The 23,324-nt window shown below is 34.7% G+C and overlaps 1 protein-coding gene across 3 annotated transcripts in view; it reads right to left on the bottom strand.

Moving 5' to 3' along the window:
- LOC102805195 (rabphilin-3A-like) overlaps positions 1–23,324 on the bottom strand; it is a 64,634-nt gene that overhangs the window by 10,650 nt on the left and 30,660 nt on the right. Inside the window, exons 4-11 of one of the 3 annotated variants that reach the window (XM_085491677.1) lie at positions 11,348–11,477; positions 10,874–10,960; positions 9,932–10,115; positions 8,895–8,990; positions 6,254–6,457; positions 3,517–3,846; positions 2,592–2,746; positions 367–476 (exon numbers count right to left, since the gene is read on the bottom strand). In XM_085491677.1, the coding sequence (XP_085347803.1) occupies positions 367–476; positions 2,592–2,746; positions 3,517–3,846; positions 6,254–6,457; positions 8,895–8,990; positions 9,932–10,115; positions 10,874–10,960; positions 11,348–11,477 (1,296 nt within the window). The remainder of the gene's footprint in view (positions 1–366; positions 477–2,591; positions 2,747–3,516; positions 3,847–6,253; positions 6,458–8,894; positions 8,991–9,931; positions 10,116–10,873; positions 10,961–11,347; positions 11,478–23,324) is intronic. The other 2 variants (XM_085491678.1, XM_085491679.1) reach the window with 2 other exon arrangements.

Below are 23,324 nucleotides of genomic sequence, written 5' to 3'. Positions count from 1 at the left end.
AACTTTATCAGAAGCAGAAACACATCTCTGTCCAAGCATTCGCTGCTTTCAGTATCGCTATAAAGTTAGAATTACATTTGATTTCCTTGTATGCAGAATGGGATCATCATTGCATAGTACCATAAACCAAAATTACTATCAGACAGGTCACAGTTGAAGACTGTGGCCACATGTGATCCCTGGTCAATCAGAATTTTATGGTTGCCATCTGCTCCCCAGGGTAAGGGGGTGCATGGCCATGGTATGAGGGCACTGCGCCACTGTTCCCTTGTTTAAAATCCCTGTTGCTAATGGCTTTATATTGCTTGATCGCAAGATATTTTATAAGATCACACATCATGTTGACAATAAAACACAGACACTGACCTGAGTGTTTTTCTAAGCAGATCATCTTCAGTGATTCCATAGTAAGTGAGAGTCTCATTGAATTCCGGATTTAATGTCTTGTGAACAGTCTTTGTTCGCAGTTTATTGGCCTGTTAATAAAGATACGACATAGTGCATCATTTATAACCTTGACTAGCTTATATATTTTAGGTAATCATGTTGATGGGAGCAGTAAATCAGACACTTATAACAGGGGACAACGATTATACACAGTGACAATTATTTCAACCAGTTTGAAATTTGAGTGTGAAAAGTTCTGGCCAAAAATAACTTGGAGCATAGACGACAAAAAGTAGATTACCTTGAATGCTGGACTAAGTAAAGAGGGAGCTGAGAGGCACATGATATGAGTGTTGAGGAGAGGAGGGGAGTAGAGAGGCACATGATATGAGTGTTGAGGAGAGGAGGGGAGTAGAGAGGCACATGATATGAGTGTTGAGGAGAGAAGGGGAGTAGAGAGGCACATGATATGGGTGATGAGGAGAGGAGGGGAGTAGAGAGGCACATGATATGGGTGCTGAGGAGAGGAGGGGAGTAGAGAGGCACATGATATGGGTGCTGAGGAGAGGAGGGGAGTAGAGAGGCACATGATATGGGTGCTGAGGAGGGGAGGGGAGTAGAGAGGCACATGATATGGGTGCTGAGGAGGGGAGGGGAGGAGAGAGGCACATGATATGGGTGCTGAGGAGGGGAGGGGAGGAGAGAGGCACATGATATGAGTGTTGAGGAGAGGAGGGGAGTAGAGAAGCACATGATATGGGTGTTGAGGAGAGGAGGGGAGTAGAGAGGCACATGATATGGGTGCTGAGGAGAGGAGGGGAGTAGAGAGGCACATAATATGGGTGCTGAGGAGAGGAGGGGAGTAGAGAGCCACATGATATGGGTGCCGAGGAGAGGAGGGGAGTAGAGAGGCACATGATATGGGTGCTGAGGAGAGGAGGGGAGTAGAGAGGCACATGATATGGGTGCTGAGGAGAGGAGGGGAGTAGAGAGGCACATGATATGGGTGCTGAGGAGAGGAGGGGAGTAGAGAGGCACATGATATGGGTGCTGAGGAGGGGAGGGGAGGAGAGAGGCACATGATATGAGTGTTGAGGAGAGGAGGGGAGTAGAGAGGCACATGATATGGGTGCTGAGGAGGGGAGGGGAGGAGAGAGGCACATGATATGAGTGTTGAGGAGAGGAGGGGAGTAGAGAGGCACATGATATGAGTGTTGAAGAGAGGAGGGGAGTAGAGAGGCACATGATATGGGTGCTGAGAAGAGGAGGGGAGTAGAGAGGCACATGATATGGGTGTTGAGGAGAGGAGGGGAGTAGAGAGGCACATGATATGGGTGCTGAGGAGAGGAGGGGAGTAGAGAGGCACATGATATGGGTGCTGAGGAGGGGAGGGGAGGGGAGGAGAGAGGCACATGATATGAGTGTTGAGGAGAGGAGGGGAGTAGAGAGGCACATGATATGAGTGTTGAGGAGAGGAGGGGAGTAGAGAGGCACATGATATGAGAGTGGAGGAGAGGAGGGGAGTAGAGAGGCACATGATATGAGTGTTGAGGAGGGGAGGGGAGGAGAGAGGCACATGATATGGGTGCTGAGGAGGGGAGGGGAGGGGAGGAGAGAGGCACATGATATGGGTGCTGAGGAGGGGAGGGGAGGAGAGAGGCACATGATATGAGTGTTGAGGAGAGGAGGGGAGTAGAGAGGCACATGATATGAGTGTTGAGGAGAGGAGGGGAGTAGAGAGGCACATGATATGAGTGTTGAGGAGAGGAGGGGAGTAGAGAGGCACATGATATGGGTGCTGAGGAGAGGAGGGGAGTAGAGAGGCACATGATATGGGTGCTGAGGAGAGGAGGGGAGTAGAGAGGCACATGATATGGGTGCTGAGGAGAGGAGGGGAGTAGAGAGGCACATGATATGAGTGTTGAGGAGAGGAGGGGAGTAGAGAGGCACATGATATGGGTGTTGAGGAGAGGAGGGGAGTAGAGAGGCACATGATATGAGTGTTGAGGAGGGGAGGGGAGCAGAGAGGCACATGATATGGGTGTTGAGGAGGGGAGCTGAAATACACATATGATATGGGTGTTGAGGAGGGGAGGGAAGAGGCACATGATATGGGTGTTGAGGAGGGCTGAAGGGCACATTAAGACTATTTAGTTTATAATAATTTTTGTTAATCAGACATTTCAATGTCTGAATACACCTACCTTGCTTGCTCCCGGCAATAGATGTAACTTGACATATGGATCTGATAATCCATTAGAATCCATAGCTTTCAGTCCTTTGGCTCTTAGTATTGTGATGTGTAATGCATTGTTTATGCCATCATACAAAGCTGAATATTCTAAGGTGCCAAGGTGAGCTGTGAAGAGAAAAACATCAAATTATGTTTAGAAGCTATGTTAAAACTAGTGTTGTGTAACATGAAATAGGCATGTACACACTGATAATGGACATGTGGACCAGTGTGCCCTAGTCTAAGCTAATATGATGTGCCACTGACACAGAGATTTGCTGTAACACAACTATTTGTGTAAATTCATCGGCGCATCATTGACCCATCAGAAAATCGTACATTAATATAATACCAGTAATCATGAAAAGCATCCTACTATAGTTATCCAATTTGTAATCCCGAGAATAGAAATTAACACTTTATAAACAAAATAAGTGTAAAAATATTGGAAATTCAGTATGTGACTAATGGTGACATTCTCATACAATTTTATTTTCAACAAGCTGACTAAATTTTTAAGGATTCAATATTGACTTAGGATCCCTACTAACTCAGTCCCATTGAAGGACACACTGATGTTGACGTCAATGGTAGATGTAGATGCCAATAATGAACATGTGGGCACCGATAGTGGACAGACAATTGATGATATTGTCATAAAATGATCAAATCAGAATGAGATCACCCCAATGCACCTACACACCATATATGGAAGCAATTTGAATTGTCATTTGAAGAAGATTTGTTGATGGATGACAATTAGCTGTGTTTTAGCAGACAGTGAAGCTAAATACTATAAAATTAGACACATGGTTCCATCTAAATAACTACACAGCTATTTCTATACTATGCATCCTTTCACTAGTTGACTAAGACATCACATTTCATACACTTACTTCCAAAGTCATCATCTGGACTAGACTCGAGTAAAACTTCCTGTGGAGGAGGCGTGATTTCTCTTTCCTTAACTGGACTGTGTGGAGCCGACGATTCTTGTGCATATGGTGACTGCTGTTGGGCATACGCTGGTTGATGTTGTTGTTGTTGTTGTTGTTGTGAGTACGGCGTCTGGTGCTGTGAGTACGATGGATGCTGTGAGTGATAACCACGCCCAGAGCCACGGATATCGTTGGTCCCATAATGGTTGAATGCTCTGTCTACATCATCTTCTTCAATTGTTGCTGATGCACTTGTGGCAGAACGTACTGAACTTGTACGACTGAGATCTGTTGTTGGATTAGATAATAATTAAACCAACAGTATACTATCATATAATATTTTAAATAAGCCGTATAAACATTGATTTAAACACATTTACACTACATTGCAGAAAGCTGGGAATATTTTTATATAAGTAAATGCAAATGTTTCATAAATGAATACTGCCTGTACACCACAGTGATTAATGCAGCTTTTGACCCATCGTGACAATTTCCCCACTACTAGTACTACAAAATAAATGTTTTACACCAAACTGTAGTGATAACACTATTATTGATAACTGAAATATCAATATTTGTAAATTTTGTGTATTTGGAATAAATTTAATAGGATCTATGTTCAGCGTAAATCAGCCATTATTGAGAGAAAGACAGAGATTCAAAGGTAATAAATTAACAAAAGGATATATAGCCAATTTTTATTTGAATCTAAAAATAAATTTCTAGTATAAAAACATTCACAGCTTTCTGTATAGTATAGTGATTGCTTTATTGAGATTTAGCTTAGTTGCCTTGTTACCTGAATCTAGGATTTAATATGGATGTAAATCTCTAGATCAATATGTATAGTTTAGAGTAGCAGGTGGCTAGAATCACTTGGATAACAGGCAGTGATTATCTTTTCTATATGTAGTGTCGTTTATCTAAGATTGATAATTTCACTATATGCTGATGAGGTAAGATACAACAAACAAACTACTACACTAGGCTACAACTTACACAAAAGCAAACTGTTGGGAAGTAACAATGATGTGCATATAATACTGAACTATGCAATACTACAAGGATGTTGGTATTATATCTAAAATATACCCAGAATTTATGTTCATTATTCAATGTTTGAGGGCGCTACAATGATGTTGGTGTATAAATCCAGAATTTGACATGAAATTATGTTCATTAATCAATGTGAGAGGGCGCTATTTATAAAAATAAACATTCAATGTGATTCCACAGGTTGTTATTCAGCAATTTTTGAAACATCACCCTTGTGAAAGTCGCAAACACATTGTGTACAAACTTTTACCAATAGGTTTTAAATTTACATGATAATACATCCATTTAAAATTCAGTAAAGCGCATAATTTTCGCTCCTCAGAATTTTTGATTAGCTGATTCACTGATTTTATGACTTTTTTGATTTTTCGCTCATGTATTCGTGAAAATTTGACGCTTGTGAAATTGAAATAGTTTACAGTATTTTAATTCTCTTTAAATATATGGCTGAGAATTAACATACATGGCTTTAACACCCATTTATCGCATGTTGTCATAATGCTTTATACCGCACCCCACTGGGTATAGCTACCAGACTGAATCAGCCAATGTAATTTGATTTCTTATTAGATCATACACATCATAGAAGTTAGGAGGTAATAATGTCAGTGTTTTCACTGTAGTGGCCGAAAGGTGTGATGAGATGCTGGTGTGATGAAAATCAATTTATTCAAACAATGTGTGTTATAGATGTTAAAATAATGACTAGTTGAACAGCATCTGTACTGTATTATGCATATATCTATTATGAACACTGTAGACTGCTTGAACACACACAATTACTGGTAAATATAATCATTGATCAATTCAGGAAAAAGTCTACTAACTATTTTTTCTGAAAATTATTAAAATTATGTCACGATTCCAGTATTGAAATTGACATGCAAATATTCAGTGGGTACTCAGTAAAAAACAATAAATAATAAATAAAGTACAGAAATGTAATTTTATAAATTGAGCCAGATGTTACACATTCAAAAAAATTCATTCTGGCTACAACTTCCATAGAATAACAAATTTAAATCAAGCATTATTCCAATAAAAATGATGTTAAAAAAATAATGAATACATGCACTCTGTGTCATTCTGCAAAACTTTTAGGAGGTATATTATCAAGTCTTTCCTATAGGAATCCATGTTGATATACATTTGTGTAATTGACAAAATGAAATCTACACATACACAGCATGGTCATTTCAAATAAGTCAGTACAACAAAGTTATAAAACAATCATCATTTCCAGCCTCAATGTTCAAAGATGTGAGCAACAACAAATACAGCTTAAAGCTTGGTGGTCGTCATGCAGCGTGTGTTTGAATTTCATGTAAATAAACAATGTATTTTACACGCATTGTATACGTCGCTATGAGTCCCATATCGAACAGGACGCGGCACAACGACTGCCACCCTTTAAATAAATAAAAAATCTCATTAAAAAATTGACCTTAATTAAAATTAATTTATTACTTATCAATTAGCATATCAATATTACGTTGCTAGTAGGATTAATGGGTGAAGGTTTGAAGGGGGAAACCGTGCAGAGGGTAGTTATACATGCATGAAACAGCCACATACGACTACAAAAGTCACACCAATTACGACAACCATTTAACAGCAATAAAGATTTAACGCAAACCTCCTGGACTCCGACTATGGTCACTTAAGCTGTCGGTTTCATCATGAAGGGCATCCCCATGACTGCTTTCTGTGGCGCTTGTAGCACCACCACCATACCAACCCCCACCGCTGCCAATGCTAGTGTGACTGTCACCCATGTTGTTACCACCGTATAGAGGGTGTGTGCTCGGTCGACCTATACTGACATTGTCGCTCTCTGGTGCTGACAGAAGAGCATCAAGCGAGGGAAATTAGAAAAAGACAAACATACATGTATCTACAAGAGATACGTGAGAACACAAACCAACATTCTTAACACAGATGATAGTTAGATAGTATAATTCTCTTAAACATGAGATATGAATGACTTTCATGGGTATGCACTTTTCAGACACCTTTACCATGGTGATGTAAAAAAAAGCATTTTAAGGTTGATCAATACAGTTTCATGAAAGTCTTTGGAATTTTTTAAACATCTTGTAAATCAATTGCTTATTGCTATACGAGGTTATAAGCGAAAATAAAAAACTGGGATCATGGACCAAATCTCTGGGATAAACAAGATATTATTTTACAAAGACTATGGAGTTAATACATGGAACTCTATGAGGTAAAAACACGACTAATGGAATTAGAAAATTATTGTTTGAAACTTAAGATATCTAATCAAAAAACAGGACCTATTTATAAAGTTATGGAAGTTTCAGTATTTGCCCTATGCCAATTCATGAAGATAGAATGTGTTCTACTATGAAAACTTCTGTGCGTTCTAACTCAACCATGTTCATGAGTGGTTGCTATGATAATTAAAATCTTCATTTTAAACTGAAATAAAGTTACATATTAGTTTGAATTGTGTAATGCATGGAATGTCGTATTACGTAAAGTAATTTTGAATGTAGGTCCACAAATTTAGCTCCAGAACAACATTTTTCAAAAAACAAAATCAGATTCAAATTCTTGAAACAATGAGATGTATATCAGTGCCCTATTATATCGTATGAATGTCCCAAGTTTGGCTGAAATCCGTCCATGTATATGTTTTGATTTTGATCCATTTTTATACAAAAATGGCCGCTAGTCTACCATCTTGAATTACATTGTATATCTCAGGCAGATGAATTGATGCAGTCGCACAAATAAAGGTCAACCTATAAGTCCACATTTTGGACTTAGTCAGAATGTTAACCTTATTTTAGAAGGTGGATATTTAGTATGGCATACCATTAATGTGGAGGCGGAATTAATCGTTGATTCGGTCAATAATTATATGCACATATTTCATTTATGAGGCATTATACGTTATCATATTTGATTAAGTTTGCTCTGATATTATATATTTTGAAATCCAAATATAGCAGCCTCGTTTACACTAGCTAACTTGAGGTAGATATCAATCTTGGCATGTTCTGAAACCTGTCTCTGAATGGTCAATAATTGGCAATGTTGATTTTTATAAAAATAGTCGACTTTTGGGAATTTCTATTATTGGCATTCGTCAACTTAAAAAATGGTGCCATGTTCATGAAAATATCTGTTCTATTTCTGGTCAGCAAACCATTGTTGGGAAAGCAAGTACATATGTATTTAATTTCAGCATTTTGATGAATGAGAATGTGATTTTGGCACATGCTGATTGGGTCTCTTTTTCTGATATGAACATCTTCATTAATTCCTAAAGATTAACTCTATTTCAATCAAGATCAAGTTCGCCAGTGAAAAAACAGCTAAAGTCTTCAAAATATTTTAATATTTCTTCCGTGAACTCTGAAATATTTTAGAACATTTTGATTAAAAAAAACTCATTTCTTACAAAGTGCTAGAAGTTCTAATTATATTTAATAAAAGCTGGCTCATAAAACCATCGCTATGGTAACATGAAAGTGGGAAACAGGTCCCATTAAGTTGAGTTCCTCTGTAAAAGGTCAAAGCTGTAAAAATCTAAGATGAATAAAGTGTAATGCATTATAAGTACAACACAGAATTGCTCTCTTGTCAATCTACTTCAAGCTTTCAAGCAAAACACAATTCCCTCTCAATTGCTATTTAGACACAGGGGTATAAATGTAAACATAACCAAATCAATTGAAACAATCTACTCAGAGCAAGTGAAAATTATCATAAACAAATTATTTCTTGTAACAAAATCATTCTCAAACGATTAGGATGGAGGTTAAAAGAAATTGTTGATAAAAAATGGGGAGGTTAGAAGAAATTTTATTTGATTATTTTCATGAGTTTCGATCTCTTTAGCTGCTTATTTTAAACAGGCAAGTAGGAAGCGACTGCTAAATATTTCCCACTAGGTGATGTTCTAGAATGCATATAGACACAAATATTTCACAAAGTTATTTCTCTTGCTCTATCGGTGTACATGAATAACAAAATTATACTTTGAAATATTTCATAAATCATTTAACGTCATTTCAATTTCAATTTCATTTCATCATCAGAAATAAAAAAACACTATATTGGATAAAAACTGATTGTACATCACCACACGTCCTAGCCTAGCAACAATTTTATATTATATGGAATTTACTATTGTGTGATGATATTACTAATATTTGTGCTTGAAATTCCACACATGTATTAAAGCGTGACTTAAAGCGTCACCAGACTAGCTCTTAGACATTATGAATCTATTCAGAGTATCGTACCTGAATCATGTCGCTTTGGTTTTCGCTTTCGCCCAATACTGACTTCATCATCGGAACTGCTAGAAGATTCAGATTCAGATTCACTTGCGTATCCAGCTGAGAAAAGCAAATTTAACTTCACATTAAATGACTGGTCACCACCTGGAGTTCTCACTCAAAGGAAAATCAATTGTGAAGCATGAATAAAATTACAGCGAGCTTATAACACAGTCACTCAGTTCTCTATACAGTAGAAGTGCATTCACTTATATATAATTAGGCTCCATTAAAACAATTACTGTATTTTCTCTATGTGCATATATGCGCACATTAATATGATCCCTTAAAAGTGTTCATCATGTGTTAGTGTACTTAGAATCCAACTGAAAGATAATTGGTTTGCTCCAGTATGCATCTCTATCATATTAGCTTCTTTTATAGAGAAAATGCAGTAGGTCATTTCTACTACAATTATTAACTAAATGGCTTTCATTTTAATATATCGTATATATTTAGACATTCAAGTTGCACTAAAACTAAGCTTACGAACAAAATTTTGTACGTAAATATTTTTCTGTAATTTTCTATAATCTCTCTGTTAATTTCGCATCAAATGTTCACAATTTCCAATTTGCTATAAGTTTTCTTAAAATTTTTAAAAAAGACATGAAAAAAAAAATTATTTTGCAAATAGTGAAATTTGAGATTTTGGCACTTCAACACATCGATAAGAGCCACCTTTTGCGTGTAAACACAGGCAGCAGATTAATTTAAATGTATTTGGAAATTCAATCAGAAAGGATTACAATTGTGTTATGTATAAAAGCCAAAATAAAATTAAAAGCAACAAAAAAATACATGAAAGAAAACATACATGAAAGAAAACTTACATTACACTAACACCAAGGTCATCAAGGAATACGCAAATAATACAAACCGTTTGGCTTACTTTAAAATGAAAGCCAAATTAAAAAAAAAATCTGGTTGGCAAAAAATACTTCACAACAGGAGCAGAGTGAGGGACCAATCAGATTTAGTTTTATTGAAATGAAACATACTTGTAGGGTCCCTACCCCGTGACCAGGTGTTGTAGTTCCTACCACCTCCTGGTTTACGATTTCTTGTCTTTGCTTCGATTCGCCTTCCGCCAACAGTCTGATATTTCTGTGTATCCATTTTCTTTTCCGGTAGACAGTATTTTGGAATACTTTTGAAAAACCATGCACCAGATCTTTTCCACATCTATAACAATACAATGACAATTGATTGTCATTGGTGCATCACTCACTGTGTCTGTATGTGATTCTCACATGTCACTCACTGTGTCTGTATGTGATTCTCACATGTCACTCACTGTGTCTGTATGCGATTCTCACATGTCACTCACTGTGTCTGTATGCGATTCTCACATGTCACTCACTGTGTCTGTATGCGATTCTCACATGTCACTCACCGTGTCTGTATGCGATTCTCACATGTCACTCACTGTGTCTGTATGCGAATCTCACATGTCACTCTCCGTGTCTGTATGCGATTCTCACATGTCACTCACCGTGTCTGTAGGCGATTCTCACATGTCACTCACCGTGTCTGTATGCGAATCTCACATGTCACTCTCCGTGTCTGTATGCGATTCTCACATGTCACTCACCGTGTCTGTAGGCGATTCTCACATGTCACTCACCGTGTCAGTATGCGATTCTCACGTCACTCACTGTGTCTGTATGCAATTCTCACATGTCACTCACTGTGTCTGTATGCAATTCTCACATGTCACTCACTGTGTCTGTATGCGATTCTCACATGTCACTCACTGTGTCTGTATGCGATTCTCACATGTCACTCACCGTGTCTGTATGCAATTCTCACATGTCACTCACCGTGTTTGTATGCAATTCTCACATGTCACTCACTGTGTCTGTATGCAATTCTCACATGTCACTCACTGTGTCTGTATGCTACTGTCACATGTTAATGACTAATGACTCCTCAATGCTTACCTCTCGATGCTCGCTACATAACTTGCAAAGCAAGATGGCATCTCTCTGGCTATTCGTTGTATCCACACCGCATTTTGTACACACAGCCTAAAGAGGAAAAAATAAACAATGAAGTGATAGGAACTTCATAAAGTGAAATCAATCTCAGCAGGAACAGTGTGATTCAGAGACACCTAATACAAAAGTAGAATTTCAATTTAATCACACAAAATTTAATTTGTTTCTACATTTTCTATAGTATTTTAATAGAATATTTATAGCAAACAAATATCTATAGATATTACATTTTATAGAAACATTTCTATAGAAATCTGCATTTACTGCAATTTTTAAATTTACACTTAATTCTGGTATGCTATTAAAAATGATATTCAATGGAAATCCTATTGAACATTTTCAAATATCCTCATACTTGTTTCAGTTTTAGAAAAAATACAGTATCTTCCAGTAGTGGTTAATCAATGAAATAATTACCTTTCCACAATCATGACATTCGAGCGGCGAGGCGCCTAATAGACCAAACTCGTCACCACATAGTACACACTGTGTATTGCCATTACCTAGAGCATTTTTACGCATATTATCTAACTTCTCAACCAGACGTCTGAAAACAAGTACACTTAAGCATAAACATTTTGATGGAAATAAAATATTTATAAAACGTTCATCCTAGAAGTCCATCATGTTATATTTCAATCCACTAAGACATTTTCATTGGCTAGAGAAACCTTCTAGATAATTTACCCATGAATCTTTGCATTTTTCAATCAATCAAGGCCAATTTATGAGGAACATCCAATTTATTTTAAATGCCTCAAATTGATTATTCTCAGATAAATACCGTATTTGTTCTTTTAGTAGCATACATGTATATGTAAATTACTGGTCGGCCAATCGTTGAAGGAAACCTGCAAAGACTTATGGGTAATTGGTATATATAGCCAATGAAAATGTATTCTTTCGATATGGATATCTTATAAATATTTTGAAGCAAACATTAATAAAAATACTTGAACACTGAAATCTTTTATATGGTGCCTAAATTTTGGATCAGTTGGCGTAATTGGGCTTTATGTAAGCAGATATGCTCACCATTGTCGATTTCAGAAAATGAATTTTCCTTGGGAAAAATGGCAGAAAAAATAGTGTACCCATTCTTTAGTGTAATCTACCATAAGTTGCAGAGATCACAAAGATTTACTAGTATTTAAAAGATCAGTGGTCAGAATAGTCAGCGCCATGTGATAGAATATCGACTGACTTGTACATAAATGCATTATGCATACACTCACATGGGAGTCTTAGAAGAACACGTGTGTATTACAATTGTAATTAAATAACATCATGAATATGTATGACACAACGGTGCTATAAGCCTAGCAACTAAATTATTCACCAGTAAGGAAAGTTCAACGATGAACACCATTATGATTATAATAATGATTGATTGGTTTTGGTTATGTTGTCAGGCGAGGCGAGGTAAGATAAAGTAATTACAAGTATGCAATATCGTTATATTAATTAAATAAATGTAATTAATGACCATAAGAGAAATACCTGCATTAAACCCTTATGTAGTTAGTGACCTACATCAATATTTAAAAGATTAGGCTAAGGTATATGTGTATGTCTGTGAATCAAGTGAAAATGAATTCAATCTATTATGTTCTTAATGTAATATTATCTAAATTGCCTACCAAAAATAACATCAATACTCATATCAAAAAATTATAAAACTCTAGCCAAAGAAAGTGAAACATTCAAAAAATATCAATTTGAAAGTAATTGGATAGACCATTTTCAGAAGTCAAAAATCCAATTGATGATGATAAATATTACTCAAATATTCACCAGAAATGAAATCATCTTACAGTACACATGAAATACCAAAGCAATCTGAATAAAGGTTTTTAAGAAGAAGACGAAAATTAGGCATGACCAAAAGTATATAATATTTATTTAGAATATGTATTAGAGAAAGATATTCAAGCATTAAAGTGTCTTATCCGATACATGAGCGCAAACCTCAAAATGTTCAAGTTGCTTGAAGAATGTGGGAAAAAAAAAGTCATGGTAAAAGTCTGCATGCCAAGGGATTTACGTATCTAAATGATTTCCTCACACATATCAATGCCAAGATTAAATTAACTTATCAACTAACTGTATGGTGTTGTCATGGTAATAGGTGAACAAAGAAAGAATTATAAAATCTTTCAAATTACATGTACCGGTAACCTTAATTTCTAAAACATGTTCCTTTAAGAGAAATATTGTATAATTAAATGCAAATTTGAACAGAAGAGACGCAATATATACGTGGGAAAATACCATTTCTTAGCAGCTGTAATATGTCACAAAATAAGATCTATCCATCATAGCGTGAATCATATCCTGTTTTAAAGTACACACGATGACGTACATTTGTTGGACTTATAAGCAGTGTTTTAAAGTACACAATATTTCATAGTATGTTTTCAAGTGCACAGAACACATACAATGTATGACATATACATTCTTATATTGCCTCAATATTTTCAGTTTCGGCATGTCATATAGAATTGAAATTTAAGACACTCAAATTTTGTTGATCTAATTCATGACCATCTCTAGTGATACAAATTATGCAAGAAAACTAATGATCATTGGCTTAGAAATATACAAAGGTAGACAACAATGTGTAAATTACAGCTAGTCATTTCAATATAAATATTTTAATTCAAATGCAGTCATCCGAATTGCACACTGTTGAAATATAATTTGATTATACCTATATGTTAAAAATACTATACATATTACGCATACAAGGCCACCCAAACAAAAAAGAAAGTGAATTTGTATGCATCTAGAACTTAAGCTGCATGTCAACTGCAGGCTGAATGAGACACTTACAATAAATGATGTTGAGAAAAGCAGGAAGCTGCATTTCGATTCATGAAACATTTCGATGGTGAGTTCTATGTGGGTGTGTTGAGTAGGTTGCATCCCTGATTCTTAGTCTCAGTACAATACATGCACATATGGTCCCATATGGTAATAAATTCAATGGATTCAGTTAATATTGAGGCCTTGCATTTAATTTATGGTTTATAAATGGGACAATATATTAACTGTTAAATTTCAATATCCCAGACAATTCTTTTTTTTTTAATGTATTTCAAAACTTATAATTCTAGTAGCTTTTTAAATAACTAGTATAGAACAATCAAGTTTGTATTGAATTGATAGTTTGCAGTTCACTGTATTAAATTATGAAAAAAAAGAAATAACTTGTTGATTAATACAATTAATAATTTGGATTGAAGGTTAACATTCCCGGAAAATTCTTTAAATGGAAGAATAAAACTGACAGTTTTGTATTTTATCCTGATCTATTAACTGTATGCAGTTACATTGACTGCTAAATACGTAAGGGGATAACAGTCCATTGTGTTAATGTAATAAATCACTATAAATAATTGTTAAATTCTCTATAGAATACTCACATTACAAAACAACACTGCTGGAAATGGTAATATTATACAACTTTATTTTAACCCTTATAAAAATAACAACCAAACAAACAAATAAATAAATAAATAATAAATAAACAAACAAACAAACAAACAAACAAACAAACAAATAAATAAATAAATAAATAACATATTTATAATTTTTATCATTTGTTGTTTTCTATTTTCTTTTCCGTTAATGTAATTCATTTATGAATGGGCTTCACGAATTAAGTTATTTTCTAATTGTCATTTGATTGAAGAAAAGTCAACGTAAATATTCCAACACGGAATCTTTTTTCAAATCATTACCCGTACATGATACCGGTAATGGGTTTTGTATCTTATATAAATCTCAAAAATGATGAGTAAAATTCTTCAATCTTCCCCACCATATGATGTAAACCTCAGCGGTGGCCTCTCTCTCAAAACCAGCTGGATAGTGCATTCATAAGTCTCATTAATAATTTCTATACAGTTTCCTGAGCGTTTCTCAAGTAAGTTAAACCTTTTTTCCTATTCATTAATTTCAGACCTAAACACATTTTGTTAAATTTTCCAGAATTTAACTGTTCCTAGAATTCACTTAATAGATTTCAAGATTGTGATAAAAATAAAGTCAAGAAAGCCTCCTTATGCCGTTGACAATCACGATGGCTTTGTGGGTGTTGGTGATAATGTTCTACATACACAACCATTTAGTGCAGGTTTACTCAAATGCAGGACAGTTAAATCATATACTGTTCATTATCAAAGCAATTAACTTCTAACCATTAGCAACGAATATTGTCAAAAAAATCCCAAATTAATATTATATCGGTATTTAAAATTCTTCATGAAATAAACACAGATGCCAATGCCTTCCAGTCACACTGACCAACAATAGAAAAAAGTGGGTTAATATTGGTACAGGTGATCAAAGACATAATTAGCCATCAGACTGAAAAACCTGACTAGCATATGAAAATAGTATTATACAGTTATTAGCGTTGACAGGTGGCTGCATATTTTAATTCAGTTTAGCTGCTTTATATTCACACCAATTATTAAGCATATAGGACAGCAACAACACAAACTGAAACAATTTCATGGGAAATTGACGTTAATGAGTGGTTACATGATGCATGACAGTCATTGATTTAGATATAAAGATATTTATTTGCATTTAACTTCATATTTCATAACAAACCTGTACAATAAATATTTAAATGTTCCAACTGTTTACATTCATTTTGAAAACCCTTGAATCATTAACACATCATCTGTTAACATAATTTTTTTTATAATTGTAGAATGTGATTAATGCAGGTGCTATTTTGAAGATAGTTGCTTAGGTCATTTAGAAATTATGAGCATCACCAGTGACACTGATCACTGATTCAACAGCCATTTTGAGTTTCTAATTATGGGTCGCATGCAAAAGGAGTGTATATGACTACATAAGTTGAATATCAATACAATGTAATTTTGGCAAGCACAGAATATTAGCTGAACTCCTTTCATCCAAGACAAACCATGGCTCACAACTGGCTTACTGGATAGGTTTAGCATCCAGCCCAGAGTCTCAGAACCTTCATTCAAATCAGTTCTGATCAGGGTGTCAGAATCATCTTTAAAATCAGACCTGTATAGACACTCAGAATCGTCTTTTAATTCTTCTTTTAAATCAGTCCTGTCCTGACAGTCAGAATTCACATTTAAATCAGTCCTGTCCTGACAGTCAGAATTCACTTTCAAATCAGTCCTGTCCTGACAGTCAGAATTCACATTCAAATCAGTCCTGTCCTGACAGTCAGAATTCACTTTCAAATCAGTCCTGTCCTGACAGTCAGAATTCACATTCAAATCAGTCCTGTCCTGACAGTTAGAATTCACTTTCAAATCAGTCCTGTCCTGACTGTCAGAATTCACATTCAAATCAGTCCTGTGCTGACAGTCAGAATTCACTTTTCAAATCAGTCCTGTCCTGACGGTCAGCATTCACTTTTAAATCAGTCCTGTGCTGTCCTGACAGTCAGAAATTCATTTTCAAATCAGTCCTGTCCTGACAGTCAGAATTAACTTTCAAATCAGTTCTGTCCAGACAGTCAGAATTCACTTTCAAATCAGTCCTGTCCAGACAGCCAGAATCATTTTTCAAATCAGTCCTGTCCAGAATAAACTTTCAAATCAGACCTGTCCAGATTGTCAGAATCATCTTTCAAATCAGTCTTATTCAGACAGTCAGAATCATGTTTCAAATAATTCAAAATGTTGAAAACAGCGAGAAATACTTTATTTTTCACACTGGCATGCACTCAAAAATTCAATTTGTAAACGATACAGCTAACCACTCAGACAGAATAATTTGTTGTGATTATTCAGATGTACTATACAAAGAATATAAAGTTTATACAGGAGACTAACAAAGTATAGCAGCAAATAAGAATGCCTAGAGCATTAAGGTAGATCCACGGCATTCAACCTAGCAAAAAAAAAGCAGGAAATTTGTCTCAATTTCTTGTTTTGAAATTGCTATATAATTATTGATTTTATCACATGTCATTTATTTTTATGTGTTTATTTTTCTAAAATATTTGTTCGGAGACAGACTATTAAAAAACGCAGTCAAAGAAAGCTTAGAAAGAACTCCTGTGTGCTGAAGGTACTGGCAGCATGAAGTAAAAATAAGGAACGGTGTACTGGTATTTACTATATATGTGCTTTTAATAGTGTAAATAGAGCATTTAAAAATATAACTGCAAGCAATGATCAGGGTGGTTCCAAGTAGCTATGGTTTAACAGTTACAAATATTTAATGAAATAATGACCATATATGATGACTTGATATTTTGTACATACATGTATATCTTGTCAGACCACAAAATTATAGCACCAGCTGCATGTCCCTATCTGTAACAGTATTTAAGATATTACAGTTATGCATATTATTGAGGTCACATGTCATCTAAACATTAGTCATATCACATTGATCTCAACCAAAAACTAACCAGGTTTGCGCATTATTGCAAAGCATCTATGTACCATGTTTCATTAAAATCTTTTAAATGGTACTTGAGAAACAGGTGAAAATTTGCTAATTAATATTTAAATTAGATCAATAATATGCATGGATTTCAAACAACCAATCAGGTTTGTGCATTATCCTGGAAAAGTCAAGGCACAGCAGAAAATTAGCTAATTATCATCCAAATTAGGTAATTAATATGCATGGATTTACCCCAAAACCTAATCAAATCTGCTCATTAGCCCAGATCATCTATGCATCAAGTTTCATCAAAAACCAAAGTATGATTCTTGAGATATCAGTGGAACAGATGGAGGGACACACACACACACACACACTAACTGCAAAGACCCCCAAAGAGTCAAAAAAGGCCATTTTGGAATAAAGGAAGCATTATTTCATACATGTACAAAATGGGAAGTAATCATAAGAATCTGCAAATAATACCTAACATCCCAGCCTATAAATATATGTACCCAATGGAAATGTTGAGACATGGTAGAAATTTAATTTTTAACCATAGGATTTTCAACCTGAGATTTGTGGAAAAAAAAGTAGTTCAGAAACCATATATTTTGATCTGGGTTTTGTGAACAACTGCATAAAATAAACCATGATAGTGTAAACGTCCAAGTATCATTTGTTTTAATGGCAGCTCACTTTCTTGATTGGCAACTAGCAAATTGTATGAGTGCATACAAAGTTGGCTATGCAATGAAAATTGATATTCCGTGGGCAGCAAGAGATATCTCCATTAACTACTGCACACATCCAATTACATTTCACAGAAAGGTCACACAAGGTTATGCAAGATAGATGGTGGAAATTACAAAATCTACAAATATGGTAATTTTCAAATAAAATTGTTTGGTTATTCAACCCCCAGGTAGATTTCAGTGATCACGTAATTGAAAACTATAAAGTAAATTATATAAATCAAATGCAATTGACGTTACAGTCTGCATTCTGTTTACATCATTTGAAATTGTATATAATTCATATGAGATACAACATAATTACATGTACATTGTATACACACAGATATACACAACAAGGTGGATCAGTGAGTGAGACTTTTCCATATTCATTGACTGTAATTTTAATACATTAAATCATAACGCCCAAGTTATATTACATATGTCATATTTTTGAAATACATGCCTGTGTAGTTGCTAAAGTAAAATCACTATTTAGTTCACGTAATTGACATACATGTACATGTAGAGAATGACGTACAAGGTGACACAGGGAGACTCTGAAAATAACTGATTGCTTTTCAACATTTGATTCCACTGCCTTAAGGCACTAAAGCTTGTTTCCTGGCAACTCAGCGAGACACCATTGAATTTTCAGACAAATATTCCCTGGTCCCTAGATTTAAAGTGCCCGAAAGCCAGTAAATATGGTACTGCCATGTCCCATGAGTCATCTTCAACAAAACATCTGGATATTAAGCATACATTGGGAGAACATAAATACATTTAGCAAGATAATAAACTGATCAGTTTTAAATCGCTAATGTTTCAATAAAATGAAGGGATTTTTTTTTTTTAGAATTTTCATTGATATTGTCATATTACTAAATCGCAAAACGATTACTATTGTTCACATAGTATTTATGAGTTTGATGAGATCATACGTTGAATATTTATTTAAAAGTTCAAATATGTAGATGAATGACTGATTTCCTGTTGTTTAATACCACATCAACACATCAATCAAACAAATCTTAGAAATAACTATGTCTAAAGTAGACAGCAATATCAGTCTAATCAGTGTATATAACTAAAGTAGACAGCAATATCAGTCTAATCAGTGTATATATCTAAAGTAGACAGCAATATCAGTCTAATCAGTGTATATATCGAGAGTAGACAGCAATATCAGTCTAATCAGTGTATATATCTAGAGTAGACAGCAATATCAGTCTAATCAGTGTATATATCTAGAGTAGACAGCAATATCAGTCTAATCAGTGTATATATCTAGAGTAGACAGCAATACCTATCTAATCAGTGTATATATCTAGAGTAGACAGCAATATCATTCTAATCAGTGTATATATCTAGAGTAGACAGCAATATCAGTCTAATCAGTGTATATATCTAGAGTAGACAGCAATACCTATCTAATCAGTGTATATATCTAGAGTAGACAGCAATATCAGTCTAATCAGTGTATATATCTAGAGTAGACAGCAATACCTATCTAATCAGTGTATATATCTAGAGTAGACAGCAATATCAGTCTAATCAGTGTATATATGTAGAGTAGACAGCAATATCAGACTAATCAGTGTTTATCTAAAGTAGACAGCAATACTAGTCTAATCAATATGTATATCTAGAGTAGACAGCAATACCTATCTAATCAGTGTATATATCTAGAGTAGACAGCAATATCATTCTAATCAGTGTATATATCTAGAGTAGACAGCAACACCAGTCTAATCAGTGTATATTTAGAGTAGACAACAATACCAGTCTAATCAGTGTGTATATCCAGAGTAGACAGCAATACCAGTCTAATCAGTGTATATATCTAGAGTAGACAGCAATACCAGTCTAATCAGTGTGTATATCTAGAGTAGACAGCAATACATGTCTAATCGGTATATATATATATCTAAAGTAGACAGCAATACCAGTCTAATCAGTGTATATATCTAGAGTAGACAGCAATTCCAGTCTAATCAGTATATATATCTAGAGTAGACAGCAATTCCAGTCTAATCAATGTGTATATCTAGAGTAGACAGCAATACCAGTCTAATCAGTGTATATATCCAGAGTAGACAGCAATACCAGTCTAATCGGTATATATATCTAGAGTAGACAGCAATACCAGTCTAATCAGTGTATATATCCAGAGTAGACAGCAATACCAATCTAATCGGTATATATATCTAGAGTAGACAGCAATTCCAGTCTAATCAGTGTATATATCTAGAGTAGACAGCAATTCCAGTCTAATCAGTGTATCTATCTAGAATAGACAGCAATACCAGTCTAATCAGTGTGTATATCTAGAGTAGACAGCAATGCCAGTCTATTCAGTGTGTATATCTAGAGTAGACAGCAATACCAGTCTAATCAGTGTATATATCTCGAGTAGACAGCAATACCAGTCTAATCGGTATATATATCTAGAGTAGACAGCAATTCCAGTCTAATCAGTGTATATATCTAGAGTAGACAGCAATTCCAGTCTAATCAGTGTATATATCTAGAGTAGACAGCAATTCCAGTCTAATCAATGTGTATATCTAGAGTAGACAGCAATACTAGTCTATTCAGTGTGTATATCTAGAGTAGACAACAATTCCAGTCTAATCAGTGTATATATCTAGAGTAGACAGCTATTCCAGTCTAATCAGTGTATATATCTAGAGTAGACAGCAATACTAGTCTATTCAGTGTGTATATCTAGAGTAGCCAGCAATTCCAGTCTAATCAGTGTATATATCCAGAGTAGACAGCAATTCCAGTCTAATCAGTGTATATATCTAGAGTAGACAGCAATTCCAGTCTAATCAGTGTATATATCTAGAGTAGACAGCAATTCTAGTCTAATCAGTGTATATATCTAGAGTAGACAGCAATATCAGTCTAATCAGTGTATATATCTAGAGTAGACAGCAATACCTGTCTAGTCAGTGTGTATATCTAGAGTAGACAGCAGAGAGTATTATTTTCGGTATTACAACAGTCAAAATGTGGATGCAAAAACATAGTATGGTTTATGTTTAACTATTAAACTGAAATAATGATAGCTTACACATGATAAAAGAGCCTTGAATTTATGAAACTAGCACTTTATATAGGTGCTTTGCGAACATGATAGAAAACGTGTAGGCGCCAAATACAAATGAGTAAATTGCACGGGGAGAAAAAAATACAATGATGAGTAAGATGATTGATGAAAAATATCTACCGAGAGTAAACGCTCATTGGCTTAAATTAAATGATTCTCAATGGTCAAGAGTTATTCAGAAGAAGCCTTCATACGAATAGACAAACGAATTAACTACTACAGCGGAATGACATGCAAATGAGAATAATAATAGTAATTGACAGTAATATTAAATGAATACAATCAGTAATTCTGTGCACAGATAACAGTGTGAATCCCTAGGATTAATGTGTCGCATAAAAGATACTGTAAAAGACAGCCAATCAATACATGTACATGCATATGTCCTTCAGTAATAAATTTTATTTTATTAGATTGAAAACACTGCATCCCTGTTAGTAATATATTGTATTTAGTGGCAATGTGTTGTAGGTGCAAGTATTACATACACAGAGCCATTCCAGTGAAGCTGAAATTATCACTATAATGCGAATATTATTAAAATTGTACTTCTCCCAAATCCATATTTTAAATCTTTTACAATCGTATTACACTATGTTATAGGGAGCATTAAATTGATTTTAGTAAACCAGAGACATCACCCGACTACATGTATGTTTCCTCAGTAATTATAAGTAAATCAACCGGGCGGCTCCATTTACATTTTTTCTTCTCATTTATTGATGATATTATTTTTTCAAAATTTTTAAGATTTCAATAAGAATATGATTCAAATAAAAATTAATTATAATTATTACACGTATATTTCCATCTATATGTCCTACTGAAGGGGCAGTGGTCATCGCAATGTGTTGTGTTGATGTGGGTCCCATGCAACAGATAAAAGCATAATACATTGCCTCAGGTATTAGTTATAATGCTGTAAACTATTCATAGTATTTCATATAGTTTATAGCACTTTTATCAAATGTATCATACAGTAGCAGTTACATAAAGCCATGTAATAAATTTACATATTAAACCCCATGTGGCATCAATAACGAATCACCTCCCAAAATGACAAAAACACTTGCTTTAAATGACGAGACAAATTATTACATGTACTGTGATAACTGATTGAAATATGATAAATCTGAATATTCTCTCAACATACTGACAGTACCTGCTTTTGTTGTAAATCACATTTAAAGATTTCACCTTTTCTCATAATAAAATAAAATCTCCTACGCCATGATACCATTGAGAGTGCCGCTTTTATGAAATTAATATGTCTTCTTGTGTAAAGATTAATATGCCAATCAATGTAATCGATGAGAACGACCACAAAGTGTAAAATAAATTTTGAAATTTGATGCGTTATAGTTAAGAAATTTGAGCCAGAAAAAAGCAATTACAAAAAATAAATTATGATAATCATATTCTCGTACCCTCATTTACACATTTATTCCTTTGACTGTTTAATTTTCAGGAAATTTGATCTTATCGTCAAAGGTTATATATTATCAAGTTAAATCGGTGTTACTAATTTCAAGATATTTAAAGGTCAAATGTAAAAGCACCTTGCAGATTGGTTGCCATCGTCATGTAGTTGATTTGACAGGTATGGCTTATAGTGCTTGTCAAAAGTGGCTGTCAAGACATTGCTATACATACATAGTGAGTGGTAAGTTTCTCGCAAAACCCAGTTGAGAAATAATAATTATAGTTATGTACTAACCAATAAACATACATGTACTTGTACTATGAGTTGACACAATTTATGTTTTTTATCTGATCTATATAAATTATTTCCACTATAAACTGACATGATTCTGATGAAAGACTACTCTGTGTGATTGTCTATAGATCTCAATTAAATATGTAATCATATTAAGTCAAAGTCAATGAGAGACAACAACATGTACGCCCAGCTGTAAATGAAAATTAGCAAATCAATACCAAACGAAAATTGTTTACCAATTGATCAACATAATTACTAGAATAATCCATGTTCTTTTTAAATCTGCATCCCAAATAAAAGCCTCACACATTCATTTTGAATAATTGAGAACCAAAAATTCACCATTTCTCATACTTGTAGATGCTCTAATAGAAGCCGCATCCTCTTTGTTGCATTGTACCATTTTAATAGAAGCTGTGGTTT

This window comes from Saccoglossus kowalevskii, chromosome 16, assembly GCF_978046115.1.
Source record: "Saccoglossus kowalevskii chromosome 16, keSacKowa6.1, whole genome shotgun sequence".
Classification (NCBI taxonomy): Eukaryota; Metazoa; Hemichordata; class Enteropneusta; family Harrimaniidae; genus Saccoglossus; species Saccoglossus kowalevskii.
The sequence above is the reverse complement of the archived record's forward strand: the minus strand, read 5'-3'. Positions and strand labels throughout refer to the sequence as shown.